Below are 14,269 nucleotides of genomic sequence, written 5' to 3'. Positions count from 1 at the left end.
TCACACATATATATTCACATGTTGTAAACACCAAAAATAATATTAAAATAATTTTAGACCTCATATTTGTGGTTCTGTAACCACTATTCTGATTTAGCTAAAACCTGGCTGTTACATTGGAAATGTATGTTTTTATGTTACGGTTTTAAGGTAATGCTTCGTAACCCTATTCTAGAAATGGATACATGTTAGGGGTGTTACAAGAACAAAAAAAAAATTCTTGTAGCTCAGGATAACTTCAACGAAAACTTGCAAGAAATGAGAAGAAAAAGAAAACTCAAACATAAGATAGAATCACATGTTGTGATGATGAACTTGGACGAAATTTTTAAAACTTCATATCTAAAATTTTTAAATATATATATATGAATCTCTTTTTTAATAATGATATATGACTCTCTTTTTTTAAATAGATAGAACAACAATAAATTAATATAGATAGAAACCTGATTTAGAAACCACAAGCTCTGATACCAAATATTGTGAGTCAACTAATCAAATTGAACCTTAAAAAGAATAGTGAAACCCAAACTGAAATTAGAGACACAATTTGTTGCCTAGATTATTTAAAACAGATTAAAAAAGGCAAAGAAAAAGACATTGACCTAATGTCTAGTTAAGATTTCGAACTAGAGGTATTAAGTAGAACTTTTGACCCAAAAACCTATAATAGGTCACGAACAAATGGTGTAAGAAGGAATTATTATCACCACACTCAAGGTAGGTAAAAGATGAGTGATAAGACATGGGTGAATGCCACAAGAATTAATTTTGATAAGTTTGAAAGTTCGTTAAAGAATTAAATAGAAAACTTTCTTAAATATATTTCAAGTTGAATAATTTGTTAACCTTTTTACATAGGACTAAATCTACTTTTATACTTGGAACATCCCTCCAAGAATAGGAATGGCCGAAATTCGACCATAAATGTATCCATGAATTCGACCATACATTGAGTCTTTAGGTTTATGAATCCTCCCATCCAATGTATCTTCAAGTACATGTATGATCATTAATATGTGTGCATTCACTTCACCTTCCATTTGTTGCATCTAGGGTAAGAAAATGGTCACACATGTATATATTGGTCGTATGTTGAACCTAAAAAGAGATAAGTGGTCGTACATGTATGAACCAAAACCATACAATGTATCCAAGGCAAATGAATGGTCGTTTATGCATGCATCTTGTTGGCTGGCCATTTAATGCATCTAAAGTAAGTTTAATGTCTTAAATAAAAACTAAATACACCCATTAGTATGTTAAACATAAAAAAGATATGCATCTTGGAAGCCAGACGACCATTTCAATAATGTTGAGTAAACAATGGCCTTCATTTGGCCTACCTTTGAATTTGGTCTTTTCGTCATCAACCCAAATACCTTGAATAAGCCCCCAAGTGCGTCCTTGTACTGTTTAGCTCTAGCCCTTCTGATCAGCCCACTTGGTAGTTGTAATGGATTCTTGCACTTAAAGATGGCCCACATGCAATTGGCCCAATTACATTTGGCTCATTTGTAACTTTCAAAGAGTCTTTATTATTCAGCCCATGTATTGCTCTCATGCACACATTACATATTTCACTTCATTTACTCACATACTTATAATAATTACAATTTCATAAAATTTTACGACTTTACAATTTAGTCATTTTTCTTACTTTCAATCTTTCTCACTTTTCTTTCTTTTTCTCTTAATTTAATTACTTGGTAAATAAAATCAAATCATCACTTTCTTATTCTTAATTGTTATCACATCTTATTATTTATTTATGAACATGTAAGCTTATATTTAAATATCATGTAAAGACTTTTACTTATCTAATTAAACTTAACAATTATTAACTTATTTAAAGTAAGTAGAATTCTAGTTGTACTTACAACCAAAACTTTAAAATCAAACTCTTTTACTTATCTAATTAAGCTTAACAATTATCTCCTTCTTTTTCTTCATTTTCCATATCAAAACATACAATATTTACACATTAAAATCATAATAAAATATCATAATCTATGTTCTTCAATTAAAACTAACATGAATTTCAAGAAAAGTTTATCATTCTTACCTCAATCACTTATATTTACTACTAATCATTATTTTCTCCCTCCAAGACAATTATAGGTGCATTTCTTATGAAATTCAAGTGGCTACTACTATTCTCTATTGATTTCACTTACTAATCATAAAAAAAATTGGAGCGATTAAGCTTAATTGGCTTGGAAATGTTGGAAAAGACCTATTTGTAAAGAAAAGAAAAATTGGATGACGTGATGATGGCTTAAATAAGATGGGTTCTCCATATTTTTCTACAAATTTCCGTCAAAATATTTCATTAAAGTAATCTTTAAAATAATAATTACGAAATTACCTCTACCAATCTTGTTTTGACAAAATTTAATCCTTAATCATTACACTTTACATAATTATCTTATTTAAACGATTATCATTTTGCCCTTTTAACTTTTTCTATAATATCATTATGAGTCACATTTTCTACACATTTCCATCAAAATATCTCATTAAATTATGATTTCAAATTATAATTGATTCACTATTAAAATAGGATTGGTTACCATACTAAAATAGGTTTCGTCACCAAATGAAATGATAAAATGGCCTAGTATAATAATAAAGCCCTCAATGATTGCCTATTTTTATTAATTTAGTCTTAATTTTAAAAAAAAATAAAAAATTTAACTTTCAATATTTACACATTTAATCAATCTGGTCTTAATTCTAAAAGTTAAAAATATTTTTTAACTAAAAAATACATAAAATTGAATACTATTAAAATTTATTAAAATGTATAAAATAGTCAAAAAATTATAAAAATTTATATTTAAAAATTGTTAAGATTAAATGCATTTTCACACCTTCCTTTTTTTCAATTTTTTTTATTTGTTGTCTCTTTTTCACCTTATTATTTCCCTTTTCCCTTTTATCATTTTTTCCCCATAGCAGCAATCTAAATATCTCTAACGGGATGAACTAGACTTGTTTGATGGGTCGACCTGAAGGGTCCGTCCGAAAAGTAGGTACGCTTAGGCAACAATATAGGTCAAAAAATAGGTTTAGGTAAAAAAATAAGACTCGTGCCTCGGGTAAGGGTTTTTCGGCCTAAGCTCGGCCCGAATTTGTAAAAAAAAGAACTCTTTTATTTTGCTATTGTTTTTCACTATTTTGTTGTGATTTCACTATTATGTTACTACTATTTTGTTGTTATTATTTGGATATTATATAAGTCTTATATTATTGTTAATTTTGTTATTATTTTAGAGACATTTACTATTAAATTGCACATATCTTAGTGTTATTTAAGTATAAAACCCTTTTTTTTATTTATTTTCAATTTGTTGAAAATATTTATTTTAATATTTTGAGTTATTTTTCATAAATTATATTTTTAAAATTTTCTATATAAAAAATAAAATAAAAAATGTTAATACGGTTAAACTGGACCAAAATTTGAGTTTTAACAGTTTCATCCAAATCGAGTTTGGGTAAAAATTTAAGTTCATTCTCCAGATCAGACCCGAGCTTATTAATTGGGTTTAGAATTTTATTAGGGTCTAATTTAAGCTCAATCTGACCTGACTTATGAATAAATTGAAGATGAAATAGTTAAACTTGAACTTAACCCGACCTAACTTATGGATAATTGAAGACAAAATAGGACGTGGCAATTTACAAGCAAATTTGGGAAATTTAAGGGAGCAACATCTCATTTGAGAGCCATAACGGCTGCATCGTAAGCCTTGATTTCTATACCTGGGCTCGAGCCTGTCCCTAGCCATATTCGGGACTTCTTGATAGGCTCACTCACCCACTTGCCTTCCTTCTACAAACACCTTTGAATACTGGGGGTTGAGTCACTTTAAATTTCTTCCTTCCAGCTTTTCGCTTCTGGGATTGTGCTTCAACTTGCTCTAATGAACTCCCTGGTTCAGACTGTGACGATAATGGTGAAATTTCATGGGGATTTAAGCTTAAAAACCATTGTTGATCTTCCCTTATTTCATTTTTTATTTTCTTTTGAGTTATTAATTATTCTAGAAGCTTGCGAAAGAGATTTAAATTTATAAAGTAAAATGAAAAAGAGAAATAATAACGTGAAAGAAAGAGAACAAATAAAAAATAAAAAAGGAAATCTAAAAATGTTGTAAATTTAAAAAAAATTTAAATATGTTTATTTTTTTAATTTATTTTAAATTTTTTATATATTTTCATAAGTTGTAATAATTTTTGAATATTTATGTGTTTTTAAATATTTTAAAAAAATACTTTAATTTTTAGAATCAAGATTAACTCAAGTAAATATTGGTGGATAATTTTATTGAAATTTTTAAAATTAATATTAAATTAACAAAATTAATAATCGTTTAGAATTAAATTTATTATTATAACATAAAACTATATTTCATTTGGTGGCCAAATCTATTTTAATAATAGTGACTAAAATACATTGATGGTAGTAACTAAATTAATAAAAAAATAAATTTTGATAAACAAAACAATTTGGTCACTATTTGAATAGTTTATTTTATAATTTATATTTATATTTAAATAGATTTATTTTATTATTTATGAGAGAAATATTTTCGGAAACCACACCGTTTAAAACAGTCAATTATTATAATAAAGAAACATGTAAAACCGACGCCGTGGGGCTCATTGTTTTTGACAGATGACAAAACCTCAAAGACTTTCAAAATATGTAAAGTTACATTAGTAACCATCGCCCAATCCTAGCCGTTACAGCCGTTTCATCGCTCTAAATGGCAATCATCACCAAGTTAATAGCAAGAACTGCCCAGGGCACTGTCGTAAATTCCTTATTTCCTCTGTCCCATATTTTTGTTCCTTCACAGTGAAAATCAGTCCCAAACGTCAAAACAAAACCCCAAAAATCCGACGCTTCACTGTCTCTCAACTTCACTGTTTCCTCTTTTGTACCTTGTAATTCTTTCTCTTAGGCTTAGGGTTTCTTTTTCTTTAAACATGGCTTCAACGTCATCTTCTGATCCTGGGATGAAAGCGGAAGCCAGTGGCGGAGAGAATTCCGAGACTGTGATAGCAAACGATCAACTTTTACTGTGCAGAGGATTGAAGAAAGCGAAGAAAGAAAGAGGCTGCACTGCTAAAGAACGTATCAGTAAGATGCCGCCTTGCACCGCCGGCAAACGCAGCTCCATTTACCGTGGAGTCACCAGGTACAGAGAAAAAAACAAACCAATTATTGAAGTTATTTATTTATTTTAAAAATATTTCGGTTACTTGCTTGGATTTAGTTATAATCTGTAATTTTCTTATTCAAATAAAAAATCATGAGTGTGGAGTTACAGTTTGTGTGAAGTTTATGTTGATGGATGAGCCTAGTGGAAATCTGATTTTTTTATGCGTAGTTTATTAGATTAATTGATGAGAGAACAGTGGCACTTTTGAATGGTGTTGATGGATTTGATCTGGGATTCAGCTGGTTTTAGCTTTGGGCATATGTAATTGTTGCTGCAAGTAAAGTGAGCAGTCAAATTGAGCTAACCTTAGCTTTTATAGACTGTAAAACGAACTAAATTGCGAGAACTTGTCTAGTTTTAATTTCAGAATTACAGTTTATTGTTGTTGTGAGTGAAGAAAACTTGGAGGTGAAAGTTCAAAGGGCACTATTGATGTCTTTTACGTGTTTGATGATTGGTGCTTGGGAAGGGTAAGGACGAAGCTTTGGTGAGAAGATCAAGATGGACATATGCCTTTGATTAATTGATCGGGATCCTTTGGCTGATCTTGTATGTTCGGTTAGGAGAGGACACAAAAATGATAACATATTAAGTCTGCCAGCTTTTTGACATGCATAACGCAAGAAAGGCTTGGGAGAAAAAATCAACAGGGTTTGTCTTAGGTACACAACGTGGTGACTGCAAGACCTAGAAGAAACATCAATTCTTTTTTCAAAATGTTGTAGTGTGCATGTTTCTATTTCAGCAGTTGTGAGCAATATGGCTGTCGTCTTTATCTGCTTTTGTAGCCAAGCCACCCCTCTGTTTCCTCTTTATTGTGGAGAAACTTTGATAAAACTGTACTACCGTGATATATTGGAGTACAAATCTGCAAGAAATAGTTTAAACTTAAGGTAATCAAATTTTGTGTACAACAAGGAATGCTTTTCTTCAAGTTAATCATATTACTAGACCACATAGGTTTCTGTGGTTTGTAATTGATATTTCTCTATTAGGGTTGATTGTAAGTTGAAGTTGACAGCTATAATAAATGGATAAACTAGGTCATTCTGAAGGAACTAAAAGATCCCATTTAGTTCTGCAACATTTTTCTTGGGTGATGCATGTTTTAAAGTTGGCTATCTTTTGAAAGTAGTAAAGAATTTAATAGCACTCATTCCTATACATGGTGATTGATGCTTGTGGTTCAACATTGATCTATAATAGGCATAGATGGACTGGTCGTTATGAAGCTCATCTTTGGGATAAAAGTACTTGGAATCAAAACCAGAATAAAAAAGGGAAGCAAGGTCTGTCTGCCTGCCTTTCTTTTGTATTACATTTGAAAGCTAGTTAATTGCAACTTAATAGTTACTAATTCTCATGAAAACTGACAATATTTTTGTTGTTCTTTGGTGCCTATGATGATTGGTGTGTGACTATCATCAGTCTACTTAGGTAAGCTAGAAGATTCATGAGTTTTTCTGTTTGAACATGTCCTTCAATTCATTCTGTTAATTACTAATTATTAAGCAACATATATTTTCAGGGGCATATGATGATGAGGAGGCTGCTGCAAGAGCTTATGACCTTGCTGCTTTGAAATACTGGGGTCCTGGGACGCTCATTAATTTTCCGGTAAGATGACTACTAGCACAGAAAGTAGACGAATTAGATGCTTTGGAATATTGGGTCCTTGGATGCTCATCATGTTTGCTTTGTTTGCTACTAATTGAAAACCACTTTTGTCAACTTGATACCTAATGGGTAGAAATTTAGAATCATGTATTCAAACTTTAGTTGTCTCTAGTGTCACGAGGCTAGACCTTTCGTCTCGCAATCCGTGCGGCCTTAGGCGATTTGCTCGTCCAAACTCGCCCAAGTCAGCCTTTACTCGAATGGGGATTCCTTAAAAACTCCTCCAAGGCACCAACTCGTACAGCGGAAGCAAACTTATACCAAAAGAAGCTTATAAAGAACAATAGAAAGGGACACACAAAAAGTTTTTGAGTAAATGCTCTCTATTCTCTTATTCACAAAGAATAATGAAACAATGAATGGAGTGAGTACAAATGAGGGGGAGGCTCTCTATTTATACTTGAGCTCCCCCAAAACCGACGGTCAAGATACAATTATATCGACGGACAAGATTAAAGGGTACCTACCATCAAATCTCTAAGAATATAATATCATATCTTCTAAGATTACATATCTTAGATAAGATATGTAATCTTATAAAATAATATCTTATAAGATTCCATATCATATCTAAGATCTCTAAGATTATAATATCATATCTTTTAAGATCATGTTTCCATATTTGTAGATAGACCTTCAATCTCTTCAAGCAACGGGCCAGTTCGATTGGGCCAACCAGACTTTAATCTGACAAGCTTCTCCAACAGTTCATTGAATCGGGCCAGCTCACGTGAGTCAAATGATCCCCATCTAAGTAATAGACCTCCATCGGATGCATTTGGTTCGATGGTCACGGGCTTTGAACTCTGGCCCGTGACATTCTCCCCCACCCATTCTCGCAATGTCCTCGTTGTGACTCTTGAATGGCACTGACTTGATTCGCCTTGGATCCCACTCGTTGTCTTAGCTCTTTCCTTTCTTTGGGACTTTTGCCTCGGCTTCCGTCGCTTCTTAACTCGAGCCGTCCTACTCGTTTGTACATCTCGACGACAAGGAGTTATGTCACTCTCTTGCCCACATTCTAACTTCCCTCAAACAGAATCCTCATGATTCACTACACTTGGCTTCGCTTTGCCCACAGTCTCTCGGCCTCCTTGCTCAAGAACTTCGAAAGGGCCCTTACGTTCTCGCCAAGTACACAAGTTAGAATGCAAAACACTATCAGAGTGTTTCGAATGTACCTTTGCATTTATTCGGGTCAACTGTCCCACATGCATCACTTCTTTTTCCTTGAAGTCCGATGCACCACCCACCTCTCTCATAGGTGGAAGCCTTGTCGATGACTCGGCCAACTCTGACGCTTCACTCGATTCGAGCCTCATTGTTCCTAGCTTCACTGTTTTCATCGCAACTTCTTCCTCTAAGTTCGATGACAAACTCACCTCTTCCTTGGGTGGAAGCCCCTCCGACGACTCTCTATGCTAGGACGTTGCCTTTCCTTTGACTACGGCTTGCTTTGGACAGTTCCGCAACTCATGCGGACCACGGCACAAGAAGCACTTTACTCGCTTCTTTTTGCTCCTCTTAGCCCTCTTGGTTTCGGCTTTACCCTTGCTCGAACCAAGCTTCTTGGGCTCCTTGTCTGCTCCATCGTTCCCTGCGATGACAGACTTGCTCCTCTTTGCCCTCTTGGCTTCGGCTTTACCCTTGCTCGAACCAAGCTTCTTGGGCTCCTTGTCTGCTCCATCGTACCCTTCGATGACAGACTTGCTCCTCTTTACCCTCTTGGCTTCGGCTTTTTCCTTGCTCGAACCAAGCTTCTTGGGCTCCGTATCTGCTCGATCATTCCCATCGATAACAGACTTCCTCGGACACTTCCGCAACCTATGCGGACCATGACATAAGAAGCACTCGACTGGCTTCTTCTCGCTTTCGGCCTCCTTGGCTTCAACACCCGTTGCGCTTAAACCAAGTCCCAAGGCCTTACCCACCGGCTTCTTCCTAAGCGCGGATTTCATCGGACATTTCTTTAGCATGTGTGGACCGTCGCAGAGAAAGCATTTCAGCTTGTCCCTTTTCTTCTTGGGTTTCTTCTTCCCAACTCGTGGTTTCCCATTACCACAATTGTCGCCGTTGTCATAGCCATACTCATCCGTATCTTCCTCATGATCCTCTTCACATACACCTCTTTCCTCGGACTTGGAAGATCCAAGCTTGTCTTTCCCTAGACCAAGCTTAACCACGGATACTGCTACCTTCATGGCTTCCGACAGCTTTTGGACACCTCTTTGTTCCACCTCCTGTCTGACCCACGGCTTCAATCCCTCTTGAAAAGCAAGCATTGCTTCTCTCTCGGTCACATTCGAAACTTGGAGCATGAGTTCCTTGAACTCACGAACATACTCCCCCACTGTGCCCCGTTGCGTTATTCCTTGCAACTTTGCCCGAGCTTCTTCCTCGGCAAACTCCGGGTAAAACTGTCCCTTCAACTCGCATTGGAACTTCTCTCATGTTCCAATCTCACATTGCCTTTTATCTGTGGTCCTACCTTGCCACCATAAAAGCGCAATATCAATAAGAAATAATGACGCAGTTTGTACCTTATCCGTATCATCCACGATGCCTTTGGCACGGAAGTAGTTTTCCATCCTCCACAAGAAATTGTCCACATCACCTGCAGACCTTGTCCCCACAAACTCTTTCGGTTCCGGGACACACTCGCTATTGAGTGCTGCATACACTCCTTCTTCCACCGCTGCTCGACACAAGGCCAGCTCTCCCTCGAGCTCCTCTATTCTTGTGCTTAAAGTCAGCGTCGTGGCCATTGTTTTCTCCTTCAAAGCCTTCACCATGGCTTCGAGAGCATTGTTCCTCTCTGTCAGCTTCTTCCTTTGGGAATCTAGCAACTCTTGCACGTTATCCCTTTGGGAAGTTAGACACGTGGTCACAAAGCCTCTGAACTGCTCCTTCATGTCTTCAATGCTTTCCCCACAAGCATTGTCAGACTCTTTAATGTCTTCCATGGACTCCTCAAGTTTATCCACGCGTACCTCTATTGCCAACAGCATCTCCCTCAAAGACTTTCTCACCCATATTTGTTCGAACTCTTCTTTCGACATCCCAACAGTGCCTTTGAACCAACAGCTCGGATACTTCTTGGTTCGAACTCTAGCTCTGATACCACTTGTCACGAGACTAGACCTTTCGTCTCGCAATCCGTGCGGCCTTAGGCAATTCGCTCGTCCAAACTCGTCCAAGTCAGCCTTTACTCGAATGAGGATTCCTTAAGAACTCCTCCAAGGCACCAACTCGTACAGCGGAAGCAAACTTATGCCAAAAGAAGCTTATAAAGAACAACAGAAAGGGACGCACACAAAGTGTTTGAGTAAATGCTCTCTATTCTCTTATTCACAAAGAATAATGAAACAATGAATGGAGTGGGTACAAATGAGGGGGAGGCTCTCTATTTATACTTGAGCTCCCCCAAAACCGACGGTCAAGATACAATTATATCGACGGACAAGATTAAAGGGTACCTACCATCAAATCTCTAAGAATATAATATCATATCTTCTAAGGTTACATATCTTAGATAAGATATGTAATCTTATAAAATAATATCTTATAAGATTCCATATCATATCTAAGATCTCTAAGATTATAATATCATATATTTTAAGATCATGTTTCCATATTTGTAGATGGACCTTCAATCTCTTCAAGCAACGGGCCAGTCCGATTGGGCCAACCAGATTTTAATCTGACAAGCTTCTCCAACAGTTCATTGAATCGGGCCAGCTCACGTGAGTCAAATGATCCCCATCTAAGTAATAGACCTCCATCGGATGCATTTGGTTCGATGGTCACGGGCTTTGAACTCTGGCCCGTGACACTAGTACATTGTCCCATCGACTAACATATTAATCAAAAGGTTGACATGGTAAAATTAGGGAGCAAGAAAGTGCTACCTGTCATATCATTTATAATTTTTCTTCAAAAAGTCGTTTTTAAATTAAAAAAGTAAAATTTATTTTTAGAATTAAAAAAATTCAGAAAATAATTTTTCTTATAAATTAAAATATCTATTTCTTGAAACTTTAGTTGTCTCTAGTACATTGTCCCATCGACTAACATATTAATCAAAAGGTTGACATGGTAAAATTAGGGAACAAGAAAGTGCTACCTGTCATATCATTTATAATTTTTCTTCAAAAAGTCGTTTTTAAATTAAAAAAGTAAAATTTATTTTTAGAATTAAAAAAATTCAGAAAATAATTTTTCTTATAAATTAAAATATCTATTTCTTGTGTTATATTTTTATTTTTTGAAAGATATAGTCTGAGAGATTTTTTTTTTTTAAAAGAAAAGATTTTAACGTTTTCTAACACTGATGTGATTTCCTTGCAGTTCTTTTCTTACTCCTAGTATTGATTTTCAAATTTGGCATTTGAGACTTTTGTTTCACCTTTCAGGGGACATGAATGCATACCATTTTCTGCTTTTCCTTCTTTCTTTGGATGTTTTTTGGTTAGGTTTTGGGCTCTTTGGGAAGAGTGGGTCTTGTTGAGAGAGCCGGTTTGGCACAAAAGAATATATTTTAATTCACCACCTCTGTGCTTTAATCCTCATCTGCCTGAAATTGGTTCTAATCGTGGAAATTTCTTTGCAGGTTACTGACTATACTAGGGATCTTGAAGAGATGCAGAATGTGTCAAGAGAGGACTATCTTGCATCTCTTCGAAGGTGTGTGTGAACTTTAGAAGTTTGTATCCCAATTTAGAGTTGTTTACTTATAATTGTCTCTCTACAGAAAAAGCAGTGGTTTCTCAAGAGGAATTTCTAAATATCGTGGTCTTTCAAGGTAAAACTTTTATCATGTCTATCCATACTTGTACCAAAACATGTATTTTCTATGATTCCTTTTCCTAGTGTTAGTGGACGGAAGAACTAGTTTAAAAGATTGGTGAAATTGCTGCCTCAAGCTTCCCCTTTTAGTTTTCTCACCTAATTTTGAATATCTCTAGCAAATTTCATATTTCAGTAAGCCACACAAGAGCATTGTTGCCATAATTGTCAGCTGACATTTGATGTGAATAGCCTTTCTTTCAATATAACGTTTTCAAAATGAAAAGAAAAATCCTTTACCATTGAAAGAAGTCAGAAGAAATAATCAGCCGTTTTTTCTTCCCTTAATATCATGTTCCGAACCATGAATCATATGTCTGTGAGTTCTATGGTATCAATAAAGTGTTAAGTATTCATTATTTCCTGCAAATTTCTTAACATCATTCACTTCCAACTTGTGGGAGCCTATCATCATTGAAATCATGCATTGATTATTAATGTGTGTTTTTTTTTCCTTTTCCACTTTTATTAAATTTTGAATATATATCTTTGTTTACCATGAAGTCGTCGGTGGGACTCATCATTTGGCCGTGTTTCGGGATCTGAATACTTCAATAGTATACATTATGGTAAGTTTACCGTTTAATTTTTTTTTAAACCAGCAACTAGTTTTACGGGTGGACTGTAAGTTATTTTAATTCACACCTTCTCTAGCCAAATGTAATATGGATCTTTCACATGTCAGTTCCTTGCACTTGTAACATCCAATTCTATCTTGTTAAACCAATTGTGTAGGTGATGATACTACCAAAGAAAATGATTACATTGGTGGTTTTTGCATTGAGAGAAAGATTGACTTAACGGGTTATATTAAGTGGTGGGGAACCAACAAAACTCGTCAAGCAGAAGCTGGAACAAAATCTTCTGAGGAAACTAAAAATGCATGCCCAGAAGACATTGGTAGTGAACTTAAAACATCAGAGTGGGCAGTGCAGCCTACTGAACCATACCAAATGCCCCGTCTGGGCACATCCCTTGAAGGTACAAAATGCAAAGGGTCCTCTGTCTCTGCCTTGAGTATATTGTCCCGGTCTGCTGATTTCAAGAGCCTGCAAGAGAAAGCACTGAAGAAACAAGAACAAAATTCTGATAGTGATGAGAATGAGAACAAAAATACTATAAACAAAATGGATCACGGTAAGGCAGCTGAAAAATCAGTAAATCATGATACTGGAGGTGACAGACTTGGAGCCGCAATGGGGATGACTGGTGGGTTATCATCTCTTCAGAAAAATGTGTACCCTTTGACTCCCTTCTTGTCTGTTCCACTTCTCACCAACTACAATACAATTGACTCCTTGGTGGACCCTGTGCTTTGGACATCTCTTGTTCCTGCTCTTCCTACTGGACCATCTCGTAATCCTGAGGTTGGTATAAGTTTCATCAATACTTTCTCTCTTTAGAAGAACTTACAATAAAATTATATAACAAGTAGATGAAACGTATTGTTGTAGTATGTGTATGATGAAAGTTTTTAGTTGTTTAGGTTAATAAACTGTAATAACCAAAACATCGATCTTTCCATCGTATGCATTTTAATGAAGGAAGTCCAAGTTTGAAACCAGGGATTTCTGAGATTGCTTGTCCAGGTAGTCAACTTCGCCTAATTGATGATAGAAAATAATATTCATTGCAGTTTTGTGACTGTACCATTAAGCCCTGGAAGTAGGAACCTATTAGAACATAAACCAACTGAAAATGGTTTCCGGTTCTTTGCCTCTGCATGATCTAACTACACCCATTCCGAGTTTCCTATCACCTCAAACATTAATATAGCTTACTAACTATAACGAGATGGCAGGGGTGTTAATTTATTCCTCAGTAATTTGAAATCAAATGTTATTTCCTTGAGGCGCAGCTGCTTATGAAATTGGTAAGCCCCCAACTCTTCCTTACATAAGTTAGCCTCATAAAGAACTTAAATTATCTCCATGCAGGTTACAAAGACGGAGACGAGTTCGACATATACCTTCTTTCGGCCTGAGGAATGAGTAATTCGGGTGCAATGGGAGGAATATATATTTTGCTTGAATTCTTATTTTGCAGATTTCTTTTTTTATAAGACACAGGCCGGTTTATCTTAGAATGAGACTTTTGCAATACTTCCTCAAGTTCTAAAAGCATATACGAAGAAAATTTTGGTGTATATTGTATAGCATGTAAGACATTCCACGTGTATTATCTGGTAATGTTACAGTTGAGATATGAATTGGTCTTTGTAATCAAATTAAAATTGGTCTAATTAAGAATTTTATCTTCAGTTTATCAGAATTTAGTTCTTATACTGCTGTTTATATATAAATTATTGAATTTTCAGGTTAGCGATTTAAAGGTAATGAATTAATTTTAAACTTTTGTGAAGTAGAGGGTTAAAATTTATGATTAGGCCTGGTAATAGAGTTTCAATTATTTTTTATGATAAAGGGGTTGGACTAGATGGTAGAATCGAAATAAATAGATTAGAAGCTGATGATTTGTCCAATTTGTTAATATCATGAAATCGGGGATCTTTC

The 14,269-nt window shown here is 35.2% G+C and overlaps 1 protein-coding gene across 3 annotated transcripts; it reads left to right on the top strand.

Moving 5' to 3' along the window:
* The first annotated feature begins 4,727 nt into the window (after nucleotides 1-4,727).
* On the top strand, nucleotides 4,728-14,021 carry LOC107934028 (AP2-like ethylene-responsive transcription factor At2g41710). Of its 3 annotated transcripts, XR_001693783.2 has the most exons (10): nucleotides 4,728-5,210; nucleotides 6,441-6,523; nucleotides 6,663-6,671; nucleotides 6,763-6,851; nucleotides 11,521-11,594; nucleotides 11,662-11,712; nucleotides 12,261-12,325; nucleotides 12,492-13,123; nucleotides 13,558-13,629; nucleotides 13,694-13,838. XR_001693783.2 is itself a non-coding variant. In XM_016866363.2 (9 exons), the coding sequence occupies exons 1-9, from the start codon at nucleotides 4,999-5,001 to the stop codon at nucleotides 13,745-13,747; spliced, it is 1,269 nt and encodes a 422-aa protein (XP_016721852.1). In that variant the 5' UTR covers nucleotides 4,728-4,998; the 3' UTR covers nucleotides 13,748-14,021. The 3 variants fall into 3 exon arrangements, 2 of the variants coding, with proteins under 2 accessions (XP_016721852.1, XP_040937821.1); XM_016866363.2 differs by lacking the exon at nucleotides 13,558-13,629 and having other exon boundaries at nucleotides 13,694-14,021; XM_041081887.1 differs by lacking the exon at nucleotides 13,694-13,838 and having other exon boundaries at nucleotides 13,558-13,631.
* The last annotated feature ends 248 nt before the right edge of the window (nucleotides 14,022-14,269 follow it).

The sequence above is a fragment of the Gossypium hirsutum genome, chromosome A02 (genome assembly GCF_007990345.1).
Source record: "Gossypium hirsutum isolate 1008001.06 chromosome A02, Gossypium_hirsutum_v2.1, whole genome shotgun sequence".
Taxonomy (NCBI): domain Eukaryota; kingdom Viridiplantae; phylum Streptophyta; class Magnoliopsida; order Malvales; family Malvaceae; genus Gossypium; species Gossypium hirsutum.
The sequence above is the reverse complement of the archived record's forward strand: the minus strand, read 5'-3'. Positions and strand labels throughout refer to the sequence as shown.